This window comes from Panthera tigris, chromosome B4 (genome assembly GCF_018350195.1).
Source record: "Panthera tigris isolate Pti1 chromosome B4, P.tigris_Pti1_mat1.1, whole genome shotgun sequence".
NCBI lineage: Eukaryota > Metazoa > Chordata > Mammalia > Carnivora > Felidae > Panthera > Panthera tigris.
Window position 1 is genome coordinate 109,306,525 of NC_056666.1, and position 25,649 is coordinate 109,332,173.

At 33.2% G+C, this 25,649-nt stretch overlaps 1 protein-coding gene across 1 annotated transcript in view; it reads right to left on the minus strand.

Annotated features, from left to right (window-relative positions):
* The window catches only part of CEP290 (centrosomal protein 290), a 91,407-nt gene that overhangs the window by 55,634 nt on the left and 10,124 nt on the right, over window positions 1–25,649 (minus strand). The window contains 18 exon segments of the mRNA XM_042992851.1: window positions 784–975; window positions 977–1,015; window positions 1,106–1,208; window positions 2,460–2,575; window positions 4,587–4,736; window positions 5,105–5,269; window positions 9,347–9,486; window positions 10,037–10,121; window positions 11,675–11,787; window positions 13,030–13,117; window positions 13,189–13,289; window positions 14,750–14,912; window positions 15,596–15,768; window positions 19,605–19,728; window positions 20,795–20,917; window positions 23,636–23,725; window positions 24,406–24,588; window positions 25,007–25,159. Coding sequence (XP_042848785.1) covers window positions 784–975; window positions 977–1,015; window positions 1,106–1,208; window positions 2,460–2,575; window positions 4,587–4,736; window positions 5,105–5,269; window positions 9,347–9,486; window positions 10,037–10,121; window positions 11,675–11,787; window positions 13,030–13,117; window positions 13,189–13,289; window positions 14,750–14,912; window positions 15,596–15,768; window positions 19,605–19,728; window positions 20,795–20,917; window positions 23,636–23,725; window positions 24,406–24,588; window positions 25,007–25,159 — 2,301 coding nt within the window.

The following is a 25,649-nucleotide window of genomic DNA, read 5'->3' on the forward strand; positions in this document are numbered from 1 at the left end:
TCAGGTAACAACAATCATCAGTGGATGCTAAACCCATTATGAGCACTGACAAAGAATTGGTTATTTGCATGGACCAAAATATCACCAGTTAACTAAATCACTTTATAATAGAGATATATGGCTGTCTCCCCCTTAAGATAATAATCACTCACTAAACACGGGACTACCAGACATTCCATCTCTTGAAGTGATGCAATATAAATAATTACTTCTAAAGTACAAAGCATTACTGATGGAGTATTCTTGTCAAAAAACGTTTAATCTGACATAAACAAGGCTTCAAAGCTTTTAGTAAATAACAAATAGAGGCACAAACAAAATTACAAAAGAAAATAATCACGAATCTTCAACATTTTTCACAAAGAGAAAAAAAAAACAAACGGGACATTCATGAATATAGAAGACATGAAAAAAAATAAAGACTTATGACATGTAATACCCAAATACAACACAGGGTCCTTAACTGGATCCTGGGATAACAGAGGACATGTGAATATGGTCGGGACATTAGATAATGTGAGGCAATTATTGCCAATTTTGTTAGATGTGATAAAGTTTGTGGTTATGTAAACAAAAAAAGGCTTTTTTAGAAATGCACATTAAAATATTTAGGGAAGAAATGTCTACAATTTATTCCTACAAAAAACAGATGAAACAATTATGGCAGAACGTTAATAGATGTTAACTATTAATCCAGGTGATGGCTGTTCATTGTATGATCCTCTCTTCCTCATAACTGAAAGTTTTCATAGAGTAAAAAAAAAAAAAAAAAATCAGATGTACCTTAAATCGTTGCAAACGTCCGATTTTTTCACCAACTTCAGCTTCCATTGATATCAATTCATTCTTCTGTTTCCCGTTTTCTTTCCTAAGCTGTCGCTCCAATTCTACTAAAGTAGTATATTGTCTTATGAGTGACTTTTCATTCACTTGTAAGACTGTAATTTTTCTACTATATTCTGAAAGTGTTTTTTTTCATTTCATCCGAATCCATCTGAAGAGCACTAAGCAAATTCTGCACAAAGACACGTTTACATTACTTAGTGAACGTAGCTATCTTAATTTGTACAATAGTATATATTGATTTTGAAGGGTTTTTACTCACATTATATTCTTTTACTTTTATAGCACCTTGTTGGATTTGATCCTCAAGTTTTTTCTTTTCCTCTTTCATTGTTTCAGATTCTGTTTTCCAGGTCTCCTTTTCACTTAAAATAAAAAATGACAATATAATACACCTAATACTTACAGAAAAAGATAACTTTAAATTATGGAAATTTAAAGTTTTCATGAAATAACAGACATCATAGCTACTGGTATCCGATAACAGAATAACTCAAAATTCCATTCCAAAAGGATTTAGCCTGTAAGTTATATTTTTATTAAATAAATGCAGTGTAAAGAAATTATCAAGTTACTTTCATTATTCCATGAATCACAACTCTACAACTGTTACAATATAACAAATGATGATAGATCTTACAAACAATTTATTGAAAACAGAAAATAGGAAAATAATCAACACTCCAAAGTAATTCTGGAAATCAGTTCTCAATTTTCAGACCCTAGTCTTAAGCTTCAGTGTTAATTTAAATACTTGCAAAATATAGAATACAGACATTATTAGAAATCACTTGACTTAAAAGGTGTGTAAGATACTGCTGCCCACCCAAGAGACATTCCAGTCACCAGAAATCCAGTCAGCATAAACAAATTACAGTGACATCGTTCATTCTCTTTGCCACTGAATGGTTTGGACTTGAACATAGGACTCGGACAGCTCATTGGCCCAACTCTGGCTAAAGTGATCTGAGTCAAAGTCTGCTCTGCTAGAAGACTTTGGAAAAAAATGTTTTATCTAAAAATGAAAAGTCATGTGGAAAAAAAATTGCCTCTTCTTCAGCGGGCATGACTCCATCTTTCTTGAACTCCTGCATCTGTTTTATAAACTATAATAGGAGATAATAACAACCCCTAAACATGACCTACCCTATAATTAGCTTTGGGTTTCTTGTTAGATCACATAATTACCCTTCATGTTTAAATCACCTTTGCTCAGGTATTCTAATGACTGATAAAATTTTTCTGTTGATACAGATGAAATAGCAGAGATACGGAGAAATGAATAGTCTCAATGGATATATATCAATAATGCTGACAGTGATGATGAAGAATGATGCTAACAGCTGACATTTACAAAATATTCATGTGCCAGGACATTTACCAAATGCTCATATCTGAGTATTTCCATATAACAATTTAACTAAATTTTATAACAACCCTATGAAAAAGGCATTACTATCTCAGAAATTTATAGATAAGGAAACTAAGACATAAAGTAGGAGGAAAGAGGTATGAGGGAAAGGTAAAACAAAATATCTAAGTATTCCCTTACATTAGTTTCATCATTAATAAGAACATACTGCAACCAAATTATGAAGTTTTGTTAACATTTATACCTTAGATATTCTTTATATAATAAACTCTGTTGATGACGAATTACTGCAAATTTTCTGTTATAGTCCTCAAGAGAATCTTCTAAATTTTTTAATTTATTTTCTTTATATTCTAGTTCCTAAAAATTGGTTTAGAAATAAGGATTAAAAAAGAATAAGAATATATTTTATATTTGAAAGTATAAATTCATAATCTAACAAGATTACAGAAAAACATATAGAAGAGAATAGTTACCAAATCCATTAGCAGCTCAGATAATTTCTATACTATTTTGAACATCTTAGTTTAAGGCATATGGAATGTTTAAAAAGAAGTACTATAAAATTGGTAACATTATTTTTATCATATTTGTTAGTTTCTGTAACCATATAAATTATCAGATACAATGGCTACAAACTTACCTCCAGTCCACTCAGCCTCACAGACCCTTTTGTGAACTTAACTGTTCATGCCTCTATTCAAAGGTCCTTTCCAATTATTTCATTTTATAAATGAAGAAAGAGACTTGGAAAGATTAGCTTAACATTAAAAAACTCATCACCACTACACTTGGTAATCATTTCTAAGCATATATAATATGGCAAACTTGGTGTCAGATGCTATATTTACATGCAGATCGAACACCTGAAATCAGGTCATGACTCTAAAGGCTTTGGCTATGTCCATCACTCTTAGGTATGGGAGTCCAAGTACCTGTTTTGCCACTATGAACAGGTTTTCAGAGTCCCAATACGTGCTCCCTAATCTACCACAATACCACTCATATGTTTTTTTTCTATAAAGATAAAAAAAAATTTCATCTCAAGCAACATGACAATACTGTCATTACTTGTTGACAGTGTCCTATACTGCAGGAGAATAAGTTATAAAGAGCTAAGGGGTGCCTGGGTGGCTCAGTTGGTTAATCATCTGACTCTTGATTTCAGCTCAGATCATGATCTCACGGTTCATGAGTTCGAGCCCCATGTCGGGCTCCTCACTGACAGCATGGAGCCTGCTTGGGATTCTCTCTCTCCTGCTCTCTCTGCCCGTCTCTGTCAAAATAAATAAACTTAAAAAAATTTGCTAAAGTTATAAACTTAGAAGTAGTAATATAACATGCACTATAAAGTAATGTTCTAATAAGTGGTAAGGTTGTCCCTCCCTGACTTAGATAACACACAAATTCTAATTTTCAAAAAAAGATTAATTTCCAAATACAGAAACAAGTATTTGATAATCAGAACTCAAGTACAGTTACAAATGGATCATCTAGGAGATGGAAACAGTAGTGCTTATAATCAAAAATGTATTTTCATTGATTTCAAATGCATTTTTGTAATTATATTTCCTTAAAAATTTTTTAACATTTATATACTTTTGAGAGACAGAGAGTGCAAGTGTGAGCAGGGGAGGGGCAGAGAGGGAGACAGAGGATCTGAAGCAGGCTCTGCGCTGTGTGCATACAGCCTGATGCAGGGCTTGAACTCAAAAACCATGAGATCATGACCTGAGCTGAAACCAAGAGATGGACGTTCAATCCAGGCACCCCTATAATTATACTTTTAATGAACATAATGTTATGGGTATTTACACTTCAAATGAAATAATGAAAAGCACCTCTCATTAGGCCATTCACAATGACCACAATATAGACAGCAAAAATGACAAACAGGGCAAGTACTTCCCTTCCTAATTCACTAATGGATTAACTAACACTTTACAAGATAAAGGGAAGAAAAACATTAAAGACAATTGGGTTTAAAACCTTTTTCTTGTAGTTAACACAAAAAAGGAACAATTCTAATCATTTCACCAAAAAGCTCTGTCAAGACTTTATTCACTTGAATTGCTTATCCAACCAACACTAAATAAAAGGTCTCCCCTTAATTATACACCACTACTTTGGCTGCTGCATGTTACTCTACTACCATATATTTCATATGACCTGTATGTGCACAAGATATGTCAACATGCTTCTCATGCAGATGAAGAATAAATTTCTTTTATTTACAAATTCCATTTAATATCAAAATCTATAAAAATATACCTCAATGCTAATATTCTAAGAACTCAAAAGAATGTATGAAGACTAAATTAAAAACATATTATCAATTACTTTTGTTATTCACATGCAAAATTTTTACTACCTGTAAGATACGTATTAAATATTCATTTTGAGAATTAATAATATTGGCACTAGATGGTGCTATCTCATCAGGTAAGTCTACTCCTTTAAAAACAACATTTGATCCTTCTGATTGCCTTAAAAGAATGGCTTCTTTTTCGAGATGATCTATCTGGAAAGACAGAGTTCAGAAATGAGAAACACATCTCTTACACCCAAAGACAAATTTAAAAGCAGTAACTTATACTTCGTACAGAATATTTTTAAAAAGGAACTGTATGAATGCCCTACCAGGCATTAATTAAATTATACTTTCAAATTCTATTTAGAAACCCAGGCAGAGACTTAGAATTTTTATATTCTTTTTTATTATAAAAGTAGTTATTTCCCACTTAAAAACTTAAAAACTCCTTTTTGGAGTTTTCTTATTGTTGAATTAATTTAAGAGGCATTTTCTCAGTGATTTTAAAAAAATTAAGTTTCATATTAAGCCTATGTTCATAATGCTTAGCATTTTCTATTATTTAAGAAAAGTTTTACCTTTAAATTTGCTTTTGCCAACTGCTGAGAATAATTTATAGCCTCCTTCCGAGATTCCCTGAGCTCCTGTCTTAATTCTTCATTCCTTCCAGTAAGTTGATCAACTTGGGCTTTCAAATGCAGATTTGCATCAAAGATTCCTTCTGCATTCTTTGATTCTATAGCCTAACATATTTAGATTATATTGAAGAAATGTGAAGCAAAATACTGAAATCATCATTTAAAAAATTACCCTTGAATAAAATTCACATTTAAGCATTTTACTGTTCCCACTGCCAGGTATAACAAAATATGCTAAATCCATTTATTTAGGAATCTAAATTTACAAAACTCTAGATTAACTTACATAAGCTTTACCAAGCATAGTAATTACCTCATTAAAACAATTAACAAACATTTACCTAATTTTAGTAGAGTGGTAGACTGGAAAAACTGGAAGGGAATAAGAGGACTAGGGTTCAAATCCTAACCAATCTCTTACTAGCTCAGCAGTGAATTAAATTCTTTATACCTTACTTTCCTTATCTCTAAAGAGGTAATGTTAGATCTGTCTGCTTCACAAAGTTTTTATACAGTCAAGATGAGATAACTTATATGCAAATACTTTGAAACTATGCAGCACCCGTAAAGAACGAGCAAAAGAATAAAATAGTTACTACATTTAATTAAATGACTTTTTATTGCTTCCTCTCCACACAGTTGAAGCACAGATGATAAAAATGCAAAGTATGGTAACAGAGTATTATCTAAGAGTGTTGGATAAACAAAAATAACATGTCAAATAGTAAAATATTTTCCAAGAGGCTGCACTGGTCCTAATTCTCCAACAATGGCACACATAAATATACATATACCCCATACACATCTATACAGTACATACATATAAATATATTTGCATTTTAAAGAAACTAGGGGCGCCTGGGTGGCTCAGTTGGTTAAGCATCTGACTCTTGATTTCGGCTCAGGTCATGATCTCACGATTCAGGATAAATTTGAGATAAATAAACTTAAAAAAATAAAAATAAAAATATAAACTATACATAACAAAACTGCTAATTGCAAAGTAAAGCTTCATAAAGGAAGGCAGAAGACAAGGAAGGTTAAGATGAGTAAAACCAAGTGCAATCTCCTGCTCAGGAGGGTGATCCAGAGTTTAACTTGCGGCAGTAGTTTTATAAAAGCAAGCCTTTATCCCAAGGAGATCAGAGAAGGCCTTACAGAAATAAGTTAATACTAATTCAAAAGTTATACCAGGAAGACAGAAGTAGGTGCAAGGAGGTATTGTGACAGACGACAAGGTAGTCTAGTTAACTGTCTTGCTGACAAATAGCACCATGTTGTCTACATGGCCTCTTCGTAAAATGAGGTCAAAATAGATGGTAATTAGAGGCACTGAAGAATATCCTGTGGCTATAGAAAGTGACATAAAGTACATAATGCAGAGATATCTAACATATCACTGATTCTGAAGATTTCTTACAGCAGGTAAGGTCATGTGAATTGCACAGAGGGCATACCAATCAGAAAAAAGAATGACAACCCAGGATAGAAGCAGATGAAATCTCTGGAAGTAGGGGTCCTGAGAAGACCAGAAGCTGCCAAATGAAACAGACAAAATTAGGATTTCCTGGGCTATTTGTTCTGTTTGTATTTGGTTACTAAGTAGAGCTTCCCTCAGAAAACAGTTTGATCTTAGGAGCGCCTGGGTGGCTCACTCAGTTGAGCGTCCAACTCTTGATTTCAGCTCAGGTCACGATCTGGGGGTTTGTGAATTCAAGGTCTGAAATGGACTCTGCACTGGCAGAGGAATTCTGTCCTAATCCCTCTCTCTCTGCCCCTCCCCTGCTCGAACACTTTCATTCTCTCTAAAAATAAGTAAATAAACATTAAAAAGATCATGACCTAAGCTGAAATTAAGAGTTGGACACTTAATCAAATGAAACACCCAGACGCCCCTTAAGTATTAAGAATTTAAAATGTGTATTTTATTCAAATTTATGTAACACTCATTAATACCGTAGAATTCTCCAATCTCTACATAGTAAATATAAATAGTTTATTATTTGATAGCTAACATTCCTGTAGCAATGTGTAAGCACTGGAATATTTAAAATATTCTTACTACATTCTATTATACTTCTAAGTTTGTGGTATAAGGTCCTAAAAGACCCATGCTTAACAAGTTAATACAAAAAACAACTATTTAAAGGTTCTGGAGATAAAACTTGGAAGACAGAACCAATGAAAAGTGAATATTCCTTTTGTGGGGGGGGAAGGGGATGGTGTGGGGTGGGCAGGCTTCGTTGTAGTGACCTGTGATCTTTCTGGCTGAGAAAACCAGAGATGGAGCCCAAAGTCATAGGAAAGTGAGATGGGAATTCCAGAAAGAAAATAACCAGCCAAAGGGAACTCCAAATTCTGTTTAAAAAGTCTCACAAGTCTCAGGCTGATGTTTGAAACAAAAATGGAGATGATAGAGGAAAATATCAGTGACCTTTGACCTTGGCCACAGCAACTTCTTACTCAACAGGTCTCTGGAGGCAAGGGAAGCAAAAGCAAAAATGAACTATTGGGCCTCATCAAGGTAAAAAGCTTCTACACAGCGAAGGAAACAATCAGCAAAACTAAACAGCAACCAACGGAATGGGAGAAGATATTTGCAAGTGACATGTCATATAAAAGGTTAGTATCCAAAATCCAAAGAGTTAGTTACCAAACTCAACACCCAAAAACAAATTCTTCACCCCAGTAAAGAAATGGGCAAAAGATATAAAGAGACACTTTTCCAAAGAAGACATCCAGATGGCTAACAGACACATGAAAAAATGTTCAATATCACTCATTAGGGAAATACATATTAAAATCACAATGAGATACCACCTCACACCAGTCAGAATGGCTAAAATTAACAACTCAGGCAATAATAGACGCTGGTGAGGATGCAGAGAAAGAGGATCTCTTTGCACTGCTGGTGGGAATGCAAACAGGTGCAGCCACTCTGCACAGCAGTATGCAGGTTCCTCAAAAAATTAAAAATAGAACTACCCTACAGCCCAGCACTACTAGATATATATCCAAGGGATACAGGTGTGCTGTTTTGAAGGGGCACATGCACCCCAATGTTTATAGCAGCACTACTGACAATAGCCAAAGTATGGAAAGAGCCCAAATGTCCATCGATGGATGAATGGATAAAGAAGATGTGGTGTGTATATATATGTGTATGTATGTATATATACACATATATATACATATATATGTGTATATATACATACATACACACACACATATATACGTATATATACATACATACATATACACACAATGGAGTATTACTCAGCAATCAAAAAGAATGGAATCTTGCCATTTGCAAACAATGTAGATGGAACTAAAGGGTATTATGCTAAGTGAAATAAGTCAGAGAAAAACAAATACCGTATGACTTCACTCGTGCAATTAAAGATATAAAACAGATGAACATAAGGGAAGGAGGACAAAAATAATATAAAAACAGGGAGAGGGACAAAATATATAAGAGACTCTTAAATACAAAGAACAAACTGAGGGTTGCTGAAGGGGCTGCGGGAGAGGGGGATGGGCTAAATGGGTAAGGGGCATTAAAGAAGACACCCGTTGGAATGAGTACTGGGTGTTATACATAGGGAATGAATCACTGGAATCTACTCCTGAAATCATTTTTGCACTATATGCTAACTAACTGGGATGTAAATTAAAAGTAAATAAGCAAATAAATTTTTAAAAAAAGATACATAGCAATCACCCAATCAGGAGAAGATACATAATTAGAAGAAAAAATGAACAAAGCCTCAAAAACCTATGAGACAATATCAAAAGGTCTAATGTGTCACTGGAGTCCCAGAGACAATGGGGCAGAAAAAATATTGTAGAAATAAAGTGGAAAACTTTCCAATTGTGACAAATGGAATAAGTAAACAGATTCAAGAAGCTCAGCAAACCCCAAACATACACATACATACATAGATATATGTGCACACTCACATACCTACCCACATACCAAGGCACATTATAGTAAAACTAGTGAAAACCAAATAAAAGAGGAAATTTTCAAAGCAACCTGAGAAAAACCACATGTAACAAACAGGAGAATAATGACTCTAATGACCATAAATATCTCATCATAAACCATGAAGACCGGAGAACAGTGGAACAACATCTTAAAAATACGAAACAACAAAACAAAACTAACATGAAAAAACTTACGTTAACTAGTCTTTCAAGACTAGGAATAATTAGAGATGTTTCCCCTTTAACATCAGGATCTTTCTGCATTTCTTTAATAGCTTGCAATATTTCTTTCATACCTTCTTCCAGTTGCTTATTTTCTTCAACTAATTCTTTTACTAAAAGGACATATTTTTCTCATTCAGTGACTACCTTCTTCACAATTTATGCTATTCTATACAAATAACAAATATTTCATATACAGAAAAAATACCCATTTGGAAATACAAATGTAAATAAATGTAAAAACTTTTTTAACTAAAATCCAATGTGTGAATAGTTGAGTTAAATGATATACCTTATTAAATTACATGCACATATATATAAATATATACATATTTATATTTCATAGTGAAAGAAAGAAATCATGAACATACTTTGCCTTCACTTTATTAAAAATCTTTTAAATTTGTTTTTCTCACTTAACTTTTATTGGACAACAAAAAAACTGACTTGTCATTACAAAAAATCCAGATTAATAACTTTCTCTGACAACGAATAGAGCAAGGCAAACCAAACAGATGAATGAGACAGAAGTCTATGTATTATGGAGACAATAAAGGTTAAAAACAGACTAGAAAACAGAGAATGTATTAAAATCCTTTTAGATCCATGGTTTTCAGTATAGGATAAATAAGTACCGAAAAATAAGAGATAATAGTAACTCACATTTATTCTGAAATTTGGTTATTACTGTTCTACCTCTTTCTAAATCTCTTTCCTTTTCAATTAGTTCTCTTGAAAGAAATTCATTCTGTAAAGAACATAAAGAATAAAATTTATTTATTTATTTTTTTTACAAACTATCCCAATAGTTTGTAGTTTCCAAGTTAAGAAAATTTGATCAGCTGAGGTGTAACACACAAGAAACAAGCTATAGAAACCTAGCAGCAGTAATAAAAATAAAATCTGAAAGGTAAAACAGATGGTGATCCCCGCCCCTACAACAAAAGGGAGAAAAATATAATGGAAGTTTTTGTCTTTAGTACCACAATCTACTCTTTTAATGGTCTGTCTTTATACTACCTGTTCTGTCTGGCTTCTATGACGTTCAAGCTCTATTTCTGCATTTCTATTCTGTGCTTCCTTGATCAATAAATCCTGTGCTAGCACTTCATTCTAAAGAAATAATAAATTAGGCAAGTCAATGATTTCATATCAAATTTACTGCATTTTTAGATTTTTTAAAAATGAATGTGTGTGTATAAATTAGTGTTACATGCAAACAAAAAATTCTTATTATAATTATTATTTTATAGAACTTTGTTAGAGAAGCCATTAAAAAGGCATTAATAAAAAAATGATCCCAGGAATGTAATTTGGAGGAAAGCTCACCTGAGATCTAAGAAATACTAGTTCTCTCTGTAGCTGTTCTATAAGATTTTCAAGTGGATCTATCTGAGGTGATTTTGATTGTGCAGTAATAGGCACAGGATCTGGAAGATTAACTTCAAGTTCACTTTTCAAAACCTCTGTCTGTAAAGGTACTTCACTCTTTCTTATACCTTCTTTCAAACTGGTATCAGCATATTTTATCTGGGTATGAACCTGTTCATCTTCTGCTGTTGCTACTTGTGATTTTTCCATGTCAGCCCTATTATCATGAATTTGTTCACAAACTATCACAGATTTTTGCCTAAGTGATAACTTCTCCATCAAGTCGGAAGCTGTTGATAGGGCTTGTAAAGATGAACCGTTTTTGTGTGAAACTAGTTTTCTCAAGTACCTGATGGCTTCTAGACACATTCTTCATGGAGTTGTCAGAAAGAGAGTATAAGTAGTCATCTATTTCTTCATGGCTCTTCCTACTAAAGGTAATGACTAATGATTCTAGATTTCTTAAAGATTGTAGACATGGTGCTTTAAAAATCTCCTTTATTGTATTCATTTCTGGAGGTGAATTATTATCTTTTACTTGTATGGATGAAGAATATTTAGTTAAAGAGACCAAAGGATCCACTTCACTTTCTACACTATGTTGAATTTCAGATAACATTCTTGATAATGATCCTATGGTGACATTCTCTTCTGGCCCATTCTGATATAACTGTGGAATACTGAATGAAGGTCTCCTATGCAGCAGCTCTATTTCATCTGAACTCATAATCTATATTCAGAGTAAATAAGGTCTCATTAATCTTTGGATTAACAGGTTATTTAAATTTTAAAAAGTTTCATTTTATTTTTTATTTAACAACTACAAAAAGATGCAATGTCCAAAATAAAATATGGGAGGCAGAAATGAAAGCACTGATAATAACATTTTTCTTCGTTCTCTTTGCCATAACAACACTTTATACTGTTTACCTTTAATTGTGTTTCACTTATATTTTTGAGGCTTGCAAAATCGAATTTCCTTTCTCCTACTCTATTTTCTTGAGAAAAGTTTTCAGTTAGGTTTAGGTCCTCAATGGTTAATCCTACACATAAAAGAATTAAAAATTAGAAACATAAAAGAGTTCTCCATTATTCCAATCCTTTAATTCTTAAAAAGTAAAATCAAGTTCTAACTCAAACAAAAGAATTATTTCCAAAATCCTTGATCCACATGTAGCCTATACCACTTTCTAATCTAGCTTATTTCTTTTAATTCTTCTTTTTAAGTTTATTTATTCTGTGAGAGAGTGTGTGCCAGTGGGGAAGGGGCAGAGAGACAGGCAGAGAGAATCCCAAGCAGTCCCTAAGCTGTCAGTGCAGAGCTCAAGAACTGTGGGACTCTATCTCAAGAACTGTGTGATCATGACCTGAGCCGAGATCAAGAGTCAGACCCTTAACCAACTCTGCCACCCAGGCACCCCACAGCTCACTTTTAATATTAATAATATGAGAAACTAATATGACTTTTAGCTTCTCTATCATTCTTTACCTATTCTATATTAAAGTGTTTGTTAATAACTACTAAAATAGTTTAATGACATATAAAATAGCTAAGAACCATGAATGAGTAAGCTAGTTAATATGTTAATAAATTATGGAGTTTTTCCTTTTAGAAATTTTTTGATATAGAGACCATGATGCTAAAAAAATCGAAACAAACCAAAACCAAACCAAACCAACCAATGAAAAAACCCTCTGTTATTCAGATACTTGTGGACTTGGGTGAAGTTAAAAAAAAAATTCCTTCTCTATGGTCTGAAAAAAAGGCAATGCAATGGCTATTAGAAAACTAAACCAATTATTCTCCTGATACCAAGTAAGATAAAAAAGTTAATTTTTATTCAATAAAACATTACTTAAAAAGAATAATCTGCAAAAAGTTTTCAATGCATTGCTCTTAAGGAAAGGAAAAAATATTAACAGCCACATATATTAATGTAGAAATTACTAAATTCTATCATTATTGATCACAATGTATTGGAATTGCCTAGAAATTAACAGACCAACTGTGAAGTTTTCAAAAGTTGATGATTCTAAAGTTTTCTTTTCACTTATTTTCTGTTTATTTATTTATTTTTCTGTTTTTACCTGTTTCAGATTTAGGATAGAAACCAATGATACTCAAATACTTCTCATCAGGCCATTATTTCATTTCATTTATTAAACTTGTAGAAGACCCATGTTAATATTTCTAAAATACAGAAGATTTCAGCTCCTGACAATTCATTTTCCAATGATTCTTTTAAAGATTTGGAATATATCTGCAAATATAGATTTGGATATACCTGAAGTTGCAGCTCTTTTTCCTCTTTCTTGAGCCATTTGGCGAATTTTTTTTTTCAGATCAAGTCGTTCTTCCTCTAGACTTTCAATCTACAAAGTACAAATTATTAGTATTTCTTTTTAGTTCAACCAGAAAATAACTAACTGACCATCACACTTGCCTCTTTCAAAAGAATCTGGTTTTCAGCTCTGTACTGCTGTTGTTTTAAACTTTTGCTATTTCTAAATTCAGTTAAATCAATCATTGTCTTCGGTTCAAGGCCTAAAATAGAAAGCAATACAATTAAAACCTTATCAACAATCAAATGAACTATAAAAACTTCATATAGCAATTGGTTATCATCAAGCAAATGATTATCACTTATTTAGCCAGTATCACTAGAGAATGGGGTACTTTTTGTGCAAGAATTTCCAGATATTTGAACTATAACCTTACAAGTCAGTATTTTATCACAATTATTAATGGAAATCCTGACAATATATTTCAGGATCAGTCTTCTTCTCCACGTTAGGTTATCATGAAAGTCCTAGAATGTGTTAATTCAGAACAAAAGCTTTGGAATAAAACAGAGTTGCACTCAATTCTCACTGTCAATTATTAACTAAGTTGTAGGAATAATACTGTATTTATTTTTTCGGCTTGTTGTCAAGGGTATAAAAAATTAACCCATATAACATACTTAGTCCAATGCCTGGCACACAGTAGTCATTATTAATATCAATATAAATTACATTATCATTACTAGTCTGATGTCCCCAGCGTGCCTAACTTTCTATTACTGAGTAGACATGAAGATCGTCTCAAGCAGTATAAACCAAGATTTGGAGGCTTTCAAATACAGACAATCTGGTGTTTGTGACAGCTGTCCAATTGGCTCAGTCATGTTTAGCGACCTCTAGTTTAAAGTGGGCTGTGATCTGAAGCTGATCAGAAGGCTAACCTGGGGTACTGGCATGATTCTGGGTCGTACTTACATACATTTTACAAATAAATCATCTTTATAAATATTTACTTTTCCTTCCTCTAGAGAATAGTTTTCGCAGATGATCATTTTAACTCTAAGAAAGCATTAACTGGGATTTACCAAGTATAATGAAATCAATATTTCGGTTTTTATTTTCATTTCAAAGTAGCAATTTAGATTGCACTGTCATAATTTAACATTCAAATGAAAAATACTCATTAATGAACTATTTACTGAAATCAATAAACTTCCAAGCCAAATTTACCAATTACTTCTTAGAATCAATAGTAACCTTAAAATCCTAGACCAAAGTAAAAATTAAGCAGCATAAATATAAAAGTCAAGTACTTAACCAGTACTTCTAAATGTCCTCATGAATTTACCTGAACAAGAGCACTTTGCAAACTAACATGGGTCATACAGATGGGGGGTGGTTAACTTCTAACGTGTGGTATTAACTTAGTAGACTTTCAGTTTTTAAACAAGCAATTATTAATGAAGAGATCCAGAATGAATAAAACCCTGCTCCAGGTCTGACCACCCACCATCCCAACCCCATTTAATCCTCAACCCCACTTCAATCAGAGCAGCTCCACTTTTGTTTTAAATATTTTTAGAGGATTGATTTGGGAAAAGAAAAAAAAAAAAAAAAAAACACTCACCTATTTTAAAGTAATACTGAATAAACAAGAAGGAAAACAAAAAAATGACTTGACAATTAGGGTTGATCAAACTATGGACTTAAAAGATGACTCACCCACGCGCTCCCTAAGTGCCTCATTTTCATCGAGGAAATCATTGATCTTCAACTCAAGTTTATTGATTTCCTTCGTCAATACTTCAATCTCTCGATCTCTTATTTTAATCTGGTTTTTACAATTCTTTATTTCAATAACAGCATCTTCTAAACCATATATTCCCTGAAAAATATCCAATCTAATTTAAGTATAACATGGTTTATTTGAATAAATTATCAAATTCATGAATTTATTTTCTTATTAAGTCTAAGCGGAAGTACACATATATGTAAGATTTGTGTCATTAAATGCTTTTTATTGTTCTTTCAAAAACCAAATCCAGCAATAATGATGGAAAATGGAACAGCTGAAACTTCCCAGTATAGCATCCTAATAACAAAGTGACTCAGAAAATGACATATAAAACACATAACAAAATGTAGGAAAGGAATAATAAATCAGTGATACTATTAGAATACGTAAGCCATTAGATGCCTGTTTTAGTGGTAATTAGATTTAAAAATACCAAAAGTACAGAGTAAGCACTGTGTGTCGGCACAGTAGGCAGCAAAACTGTCCCTGAAATAACTTTTATCAAATAAACCAATGGTGTCACATCTAGACAAGAAAACTAAACTTGCTGCCTCACCAAAGTTGCTTATCAGGGCAAAATGTTTTGATCAAATGATTAGAAAACAGTTCTCTTGCTGAAAAGTAAATGCTACTCAAAAGTTTGAGTAAGAGAACCTTGAACACAAAGCACTTCTGAAGGCTTTTAAAGGAACACAGTATACAGCATAGAACAGTCTCACTGTAAGTAGCAAGAATATTGTAAGCTCCTTGATGGACAAGATAAAAATACATACCGATTCATAATCTTTTAATCGCTTTAGAGTCTCAACTAGTTCTTTATCCTTTTCCCTAGCATCAGCCTCAGCCAGTTCAGCTGTTCTCTCAGCCTCTTTAGTTTTCTCTTCTAACATTTGAACCTTTGACTGAATTTTCATATAATGAGTCTGTTGGGAAAGAGTTGAAGCACCTACAGGGGGAAAAAAAAAATTCATGAATTAATAGAATTGAATTGACTACTTCTTCCTTTAAATCCTTGATTCCAATACGGGAAGCAGGAAAAGAGTTGTGTCACTAAAGAAAATCCCTTTAATATTAATTTATAGTTTTATATCTTTAAAATAAAATTTGTTTTTATTTTCATGATAAAACAAGTTAAAAAGTTCAATAAAATCTTAGCTGAAAGGTTATGGATCATAAAAGACTGTAAAACACTGTTTTCAAAGAATGATCACTGTGGCAAAAACCATGAGCTATCTGTTCCTACTGTTGAACCTTTGTCCACTGCCTTAGAACTTTGCAATTTTAGTTAGACACACAGCCATTTGAAATACAGACTAAATTTCCTCTTATACCCCAACAGCTAGATGTGGTTGTGTGACTAACGGGATACAAGTAAACAAGCCATATGTGTATTTCAGGAACTGTTTTTAAAGGAGACAACTGAATGCCTCTTTCCTCCTTCCTGCTATCTGGAATATGGTATTAAGTCTCGAACTCAAACACTCAGAACATGAAATGGATACTACACGTTAAGATAGGCAGAACAACAAGTAACACGGCACCTGATACCCAATATTTGAACAGGTATCATACCAACCCCAAACTAGTTGCTTCAACTTTGTTTACATCATGGAAGAATATATTTCTGTCCTGTTTAAAACACTATTACATTTGATTTTTTTCTGCCACTTGCAGCTAAACTTCATAGCTACAAAATCTCCACCTAGATTTCCTTACCAAACTGTTGCTTGAGGTAAATATCGTATTCCTATGATCAACACAAATCATTCTTATCCATGAGCACCCACTGATTTGGAGCACGTACTTAAAAGTAGGTGGTAATGGATTCGTGTGGGAGATCACGTATGTTTATAAGAAACGAGCCCTCCTCTCTGGAGTAAAAAGCCTAGATGGAGAATGTAACAGAGCCTGACTCCTCCCAGTATCTATTCTTCCTTCTTCCACATGGCTCTCCACAACATATTTACCTGACTAACCTTCAGTGTGTGTCATATGCCTCCTGCCCTGCCTCCTCTACCTTGCAGTTTGGGATATGGATAGGAGGGGAAAGGTCCATCTTGGATGAAACAGATGAGGGCAATACCCTGGACTGCCTAATTCTACATCATTACACAAGGAGAAAAATAAACTTCTGTCTTGATTTTGCTACCATTTACCAAATCTCTATTTCTAATAGCTAAACCTAATGCTGGCCAATGAAAACCTCGGTCAATTTACAAATTCACTTCAGGTATACAGTATACATTAGTAGACACACCTTCTGTGACTTTAGGGGTCATAGGACTGTGGACTGACTGAAATGTCATTAGATAAGACCTGTTTCTTATTTGATAGCAGAGATCAACTGCCTCTTTTTCTCCTGGTGGCTGGAATATGCAAAACCCATGGTATCAGTCACCCTTTTAAAGCAGTTTAAACTACTGTCAAAGTATAATTCTGATAAATACATAATACACACACACATAGAAATAAGTGTAACAAATGGGCTTTGTTGTTGGCTCAACAATCATATTACATTTCCCTAGTCTGTTCACTCTTCCAGATAGCCATTATATACCTTCTCTTTTCTTCTCTCCTCAAACTGCTAACACATCTTCCCCAATCCTAACTTGCTTGAGAAAAGAGAAGCAATCAATACAGTTCCACCTGTTCCCACCATCAGGTCATCTACACAGTTACCTGCTTCTGTATCTACACACTCCACCTTCCTTCCTGTTATTATGGATGAGTTCTCTGTGATCCTAAGACCAACTACCCCCACTGGAACGCTAGCTCCCATCCCAACGCCTTCGCAAGGATATTGCTCCAGAAGTTCTCTCTCTGTCCTGCTTCATCAATGCATCAATTTTTTTTTCTTTAGTGGATCTTTCCTTTAACCTAGAAGCATGATTGTTTCTTCCATTTTAAGAAGAAAAAACACTTTTCCTCATGCAAGTTACTACTCCATTTTTCTCCTTCCCTTCATACAAAGTCTTCAAAAGAGTTTCCATACTGTTTTATTTCATCTCTACCTACTTTCTCTTAAACCAAAAATGACCACTGCTAAATCCACCAGTCAATTTTCAGTGCTCCTCATGACTTATCTGCAGCATTGGATATAGCTCTAAACACGGTTGCTTACTCTCTTCCTTGCTGACTTTCCTCATGTGGTTTTCAGGACTCCACACATTCCTGATTTTCCCCTATCTCTAAGCCTCCTTCGGTCGCTCCCTTTCATCTCCCTAGCCTCTAAGTAAAAGCATCCTCGGGCTCAATCTTTGTTATTTTTCTTAACATTTGTTCCTTTGATGATTTCAGCCAGCTTCCTGACTCCAACTACCATTTTTACACATATGGTTCCCAAATTTATATGTTGAGCCTGAGACTGTTGTCCTCCATCTCAACTTCTATAAATACAAGTGCCTATTTAATACTTTCAGTCGGATGTCTGATAAGCATCTCAAACTTAACATGTCCTATTTAACTAAGTACCTGATCATTTCTGAACCTGCTGGAAACCCAGCCCTAAACAGGTTTGCCTACTTCTGTCCTTAACACCCCTATGGGCTATTGCAGATACAGCATGGATCAAATTATATCACTCCCATCTTCAGAAACTTTCTTTGGTGCTTCTTCTCACTTAAAATAAAAGCCAAAGTCCTTATAGTGAACTGTAAGTCCCCATATGACATGGTCCCTGGTTACCTCTGATTTCATCACCTATTACCCCACTTGCCCACTGGTCCAGCCACAAAGGCTTCTTTGTTGTTCTTCAACATGCTAGGTACACTCCTGCTTCAGTGCCTTTACACTCATTCCTATTGTTTAGGGATACCTGCCTGGATTACTACCTCACTTGGTGTGTTTGTTCAAGTATCTCCTCAATGAGGCTTTTGCCTCACTTTCTAAATTACAACATACAGGGGCACCTGGGTGGATCAGTGTGTTGAGCCTCCAACTCCCAGGGTCATGAGATCGAGCCCCATGTAGTTCTTCACACTGAGACCTCTCCCTCTGTCCCTCTCCCCCACTCACACACTCTCTCTCCCAAAAAAAAAAACAAAAAACAAAAACAAAAAAACAAAAAAAAATGTAAAAAAAATTACAACCACAACTCCAACCACCACCACCACCACCATTATTTCACTTACACACATACACACTCCCTAGCTATTTCCCTTTGTGTTTTATTTTTTTATCTTCAGCAACTATGTTAAATCCGTCATGAATTTATCATGAATAGTTTGCATTAATGTGCCCTGGTATAACTATGGCATGTAGTGCTGTGGCAACAGAAGACCATTGATGTTGCATGTGCTTCTACTTAGATGTATTAGGCAAAGCAGTATGACCCAGGGTAGGGAGAATAAGATGAGACATTAAATTGGGTAAGGTTAATTCAAATGTTGATGAGTCAAAGAACTTCTGAAAACTATCTACAATGCTGCTACATGCATCACAATTTTATTCTCTTCTATTCTTTGTTAATTATAAAAAAAGGGGATAAATAAGTATAATTAATTATATCACCATTTTTCATTTCTTCATGTAACTAATCTGGTAATAAATGTTAATGTAATTTTCATCAGGGAAAAATTACTGAAAATATCTCCATCACTTAAAAATTTAAACACTAGCAATATATGTAAAGTAGTAATAACATACTGTATAATTTTTTGAAATTATGATAAAATTCAAAAAGAAAAATCAATAATACATATAATGACAAGACATAATAAAAATACTTGTAAAATTGGATGGTACATAAAATAACTTTATATACTTATTCAACATTGAAATTACCTTTGTTTCTTTGAAGCTCATTTTTCAAATCTTCAATAATGAAAGTATTTTTTTCCATTTCTTTTGTATATTGTTCCACTTGCTCAGTGAGCATCTTAATTTGACTATCTCGTTCTTGTATACCCTATAAAATATTTTTCAATAATGAATGTTATTTCTTCATGAATGTTAACCTACATTTTAAAAGTAAGGAAAAAAGTAGGTCTTGTGTTTTTTTCAACAAGACTATAGAATATATTTTTTATGGATCAAAATTATGTCTTCTACTACTTTGTAGACCCTCAACTGCACTACACAGTGTTAGGTACACTGCTGTCACTCTAACACAGATGGATATAATGGCTAACATCCCGGCAAAGGGAGTTCCAGAACTTTCTAACATTAATGGCTTCATAGGACTTTCAGGCTACCATTCCTCATGACCCATCCATTACCATCTTTCACCTTACAGTGCTTCATTCAAAATACTGTCCCTTGCAATTGTTCTTATCCTCCAAATACTACCCAAATTTCCCTCTTTTGGATTATGACCACAGAGCCCAGATGATGAAAGTATAACTGCTACATGAATATATTTCTACCAAAAGAAAAATCTTTTTATTTTTTATTTTACGTATTTTAAAATCTTTATTTATTTTGAGAGAGAAGAGACAGAGAGAGAAAGAGAGATAACATAAGTGGGGGAGGGGCAGAGAGAGAGGGAGACAGAGTGCCAAGCAGGATCTGCACAGTAAGTGCAGAGTCGGACATGGGGCTTGATCCCATGAACCGTGAGATCATGACCTGAGCCGAAATCAAGAGTCAGATGCTCAACCAACCGAGCCACCCAGCTGTCCCAAAAGTAAAATATGTAGCACAAATTACAACCGCACTTTTAGCTTTTTTCACATTATACAGGACATTTCAGCACTGACATACGATATGATAAATGTTAATAGAGTATGAAGCTATTTTTAAGTTTACAAAAGTTTTTAAGTTTCTTATTAAATAATTCTCAATCAAAACAATATGGGTATTATCTGCATCAACACAGAAAAATACACAAAATAATTCTATTCCTAACTCTAAACTTAATTCTAATTGTTTCTTGGGACTGGACTTTAAAAGACTTTATTATATACCCAATAGTGCAAGCCACTAAGTTAGACACGTTGACTACTTTAATAAACCAAATTTTGAAAAGGTTTTACCTGTTGTAGAGCCATCACACTACTTTTATCAGCATCAAGCTGGGCATTTTTCAATTTCTCTCTCAGGTTATGTAACATTTGCTGATATTCAATAATTTCATCATCTTTAGAAGACAAAATTAACTAGATATAAACAACATAGGATCTGTTACATAAGAGGAAAATTGACAAATCATTTTTCACTTATGATAAATACTCTTAATATATACCATTAGCATATTTCAAGAAAATACAGGAAATAAAATTCACTTTGAAGTAACAAAGTATCAGCAACTATTTGCGTATCATTGTTCCTTTTGTGTGTATAATCTTAAGTTCAAGTAAGAAATGATTCAAAAATATACATTAAGTTGCTGTTTTAACATTTTAAAAAAATTTTTGTTGCTTTAGAAATTCAATCTTTCAACAATCAAAAGCTTCCAAAACCTATCCATGTTATAAATACCTTCATACAACTACAAAAAAGTTTTGCACAATTAATCTTTATGGAGAAAACTTTAAAATGCCACCAAGAGGCATAAAATATTTTGAATTAAGGATGTCTTGTGTTCTTTGCTAGAAGAACCAAATACCAAAATCAACTTATAAATTAGCTTATAAATTTATCACATATCCAATAAAATAAGATTTCTTCTTTTTCTTTTCTTTTCTTTCTTTCTTTTTTTTTTATTTTTTAAAGAGAGAGAGAAAGAGATAGAGGGCAGGGAAGGGGGAGAGGGAGAGAGAGAATCCCAAGCAGGTCCCATGCCCAGCCCAGAACCCAACACAGGGCTTGATCTCAGGACTGTGAGATCATGACCTGGGCCGAAATCAAAAGTTGGACACTTAACCAACTGAACCAACCTGACGTCTCTAAAATGCGATTTTTAAGAACTATTTCTAAAATTTATATTAAAAAAAATAAGTTCATAGGAAAGCATGTAAAAGCTGAAAAATGAACAGCTTTTACAAATATTTATACATAACAATAACTAAAACAAAGATACATGGTTAGAAAACATATAGAGAGTCCAAAAATAAATTCAAATTCAACAGAAGTTTCGTATATATTATAAATAAAACTATTTCAGTAGGGGAAAGATAAAATGTTCAATATATAATGTTTGGATGACTGAGTAGGTCTACTGCATCCATACCTCATTCTTCATGCCAAAATTAATTATACATGCTTCAAAGACTTAAATGTAAAAGATGAAATTAGGAGCCACTAGAAGAAAGTACGAGAAAACAATTTTATACTCAGAACCCTTTCTAATTATGATAAAAAGACACACAAAAAAATAAACTATATAATATAAAAAGAAATACTTCATGGCAAAAAATACCATAAAGCCTAAAGACAAGTGTCAAACTGGAGGTATATATTTGGATATGTATCACAACTTGTAGCAATTTAACCTGCATATTTGCAAAATAACAAATACATAAAGAATTAATTATAACACTGTTTCTTTTTTTTTAATTTATTTATCTTGAGGGAGGGAGAGACACACACACAACATGAATGGGGGAGGGGCAGAGAGAGGAGAGAAAGAATCCCAAGCAGGCTCCTCACTGTCAGTGCAGAGCCTGATGTGGGGCTGGAACTCATGAAACCGTGAGATCATGGCCTGAGCTGAAACCAACAGTTGGATTTAACCAACAAAGCCACCCTTGCACCCCTGAAACATTGCTTCTAATATCAAAAACCAGAATCTTGCTAAGTGTCACACAATAGGGAATCAAATAAATAACTTATCTATAAAGAAAAATTACAAAGCAATTAAAAAGAATAAACCAGTACTCTATTTATCATTCTTAAAAGGCATTAAGTGAAAACAAAGTAAACTGCAGTAGAATACTATACTACCATCTCTCCCTCCCAAATTAAAATAATGTAAAAACTTTTTATCCAGGAATGAAAAAACAGAATCAAAGGCCAAATTTGGCCTGCTGCCTGTTTTTATAAAGATTTATTAGGAAACAACCTTGCTCATTCATCTATCTATCTATTGTCTGTGGCTGGTTTCATGTTATAATAGCAGAGTTTAGTTATACCAGAGACCAGATGGTCTAAAATATTTATTCTCTGGACTTTTACAGAAAGTTTACTAATCTCCAATTGACTCTTTGGGCCTCATTTCCACTCCTACTGCTTGTGTTTAAAATATAGGTTATCTGAGCTTCCCAGATAACCAATTCCAAATAGCCAACAAGATTTATATGAACTGTTAAAAAACAGTAACTATGGAAATGACAGCTTTTAAAATTAGAATTACTCATTCAGAATAGCTTCAGACTTTTTTCAAAATATATAGTCATCATAACCCTTAGCTTCTGATATGGTCAAGCCAGGGGATCTGGTTGAGGTTGGAGAGTGGGGAGGAGCCTGAAAGGTGTTCTTTGGAAAAAAACTCAGATGATTCTAAAAGATCCCTTTCCTTTCTCCCATTTCCACTGAAAACCAATAGTTTGATTTGACGTGAGAATTAAAAAAACTAAAATTAAACCTGGAACTATAATACATATGCAGAGTAACTATGAGTTATGTTGAAAATTTTTTAATTTTACTTAGAATTATCTATTTTAGAGGACAAATATGTTATGATTTAGACTTAGACTTCTATCAAAAAGTTCAGCTTAAAGTTTAACTCACTGATGTGGAAGAACTCATTTACTAACAAATAAGCTAGAGGATTCCACAAGAGAGAGCACTTAGTGCTCCTGTAACTAGGACATTTGATGTACATTAAATATTGCCTAATAAAAATGTCATTAACTACCAAAGGCCTTTAAAGAAAACTAAGAAATTGAAATCAAAAATACAAATGCAAAACCCATTATGTCAACTGAAAAAAACACCTTCCATTCTTCTACTTTTGCATTGACAGCAGCCATGACTGGATCATCTTCTTCATTTTTTGCTTTCAGAAGGTCTGTAAGCTCCTGCACCTAAAAGGCAACAATTATTTCAAGAATTGTTGCAAAATAGCACAATATATACATATTTGTTATATATGCATATTTATACATACATTACATATATACATTATACATCCTCATACGTGTATACACGTATACATTACCAATGCACATTCATTATTGGAGCAGTTCTGTAGTTAGAGGCAATATTTAATGGTTTCTGTCTCATTACAAAGGTATAATTATTTGTCATTACTAGAGAACTATATGTTTCAGCATTATTCTATGTTTTACACTAGTTTAATCCATGTAAAAAATGAGCAATGTATTGCTTTTCTAGGATATTTATATTTATTTTAAGGTGTAAAATTTAACTTCATGGCCCACAGGGCTTCTAAGAATCTTTAGTAGAAAATCCCCACATTTATTAGCTTCCCGGATTGCTGTCTACACATTCATTCAGGTATCAACTATATATCCTAAATGGCAAGAATAATGAGGTATACATAAAGGATACCTTGTGTCCCATTAGAGAAACACATACGGACAAATAGATCAGCATGGCAACATATTACAGTATAAGAGAATACATTACAGCGTAAGACAAAAATACACATCCTAGAAAGTTAAAGTACTTTTCAGCTTCACACAAATAGTAATGATACAACATGAAGTCTGCACAAATGAGTTAATCTAACAGCAATTCTTACTTGAAGCCGATAATGATCATTTTCCTTTTTTAATTGGTCCATTATATTATCTGTCTGATGTACAATAGCTTTCATCCTGTTATACTCATCAGTCATCTTTTCCATCTCCTGTACAGACTCTTCTAGATTTTTTCTCATTTCTTGATTCTGAACTTCAATTTTTTCATTAGCTTCTGTTAAAGTCTAATAAAGTTAAAAACGTAATAGTTAACTTAAGAAACTGAAATTTAAACTAAATTAAAGTTAAACAGAGTCTTAACTGTCTGCTGGAGAGCAGAGAATTCTTTCCACTTGATCTACTAGATCAAGAGAATTCTTTCTACTAGGTCTGTAATACCAATTGTTTTTGACCAATTAAATTAAATATAAAGCAAATTCCACCTAAAAAAGTTTAGTTCTTTTTAAGCAATGCCCAAAATAGGCATATAAAATGAATGAATTTGCAACATTTGTAACTTCAAAGATGTAATTTATTTCACGTTTACAAATGCATAGTTGAAGATTTCTACTAAAGGATTTAAATGTAGGACCAAACACTAGATTTACATTATAACAAGATTAAAATTTTACAATCATTGCCTTGAAATGACTTCTATTTTACCTGAATTTCATCCAGATATTGGACAAGTTCATAGTTTTTTTTAGACAACTGTGATCGGTAGTCACTGTCTTCTCCTCTTCTTGACAAAAGTGTTTCTTTTTGAGAATCTACTTGTTTCTGATAGTCAACAATATCCTGACGAAGTTGCTCATTCTGGAAGAAGACCAAATACAGTATTTTCTATTAAGAAACTATCCAGAGAAACAAAAATTTCATCCTCTAAATAGGGATCTCAAAACAGATCTTGAAATTCCCAAGGTATCACCACCCTTAAAGTCTCACCTTTTTCTTTAGACGTTTGTTCTCCAGAAAAGAACAGGGAAAATGTAATTAGAAACAAGAAAGGAAATATATAATTAAAAAACAAGCATTAGAAATTAAAACCAAAATGAGAAATTATAGGAGAATGAGATATTATTTTGGATGATCAAAGAAAGCAAGAATACTCATAATCAAACAAAACAAAGAATATTTTGATTATGTTAAAAAGATAAGAACTCCTATAAGGGTAAACAATGCATAAATATTATTTGGCTCAAAAGAGCCAAATAATAAAGAACTTTTAAGATTTCATGAAAAAACAAAACATTTAAAAGAACAGTAGGTAAAAGAAGAGCGATAAGACAGAAATCCAGTTGTACAG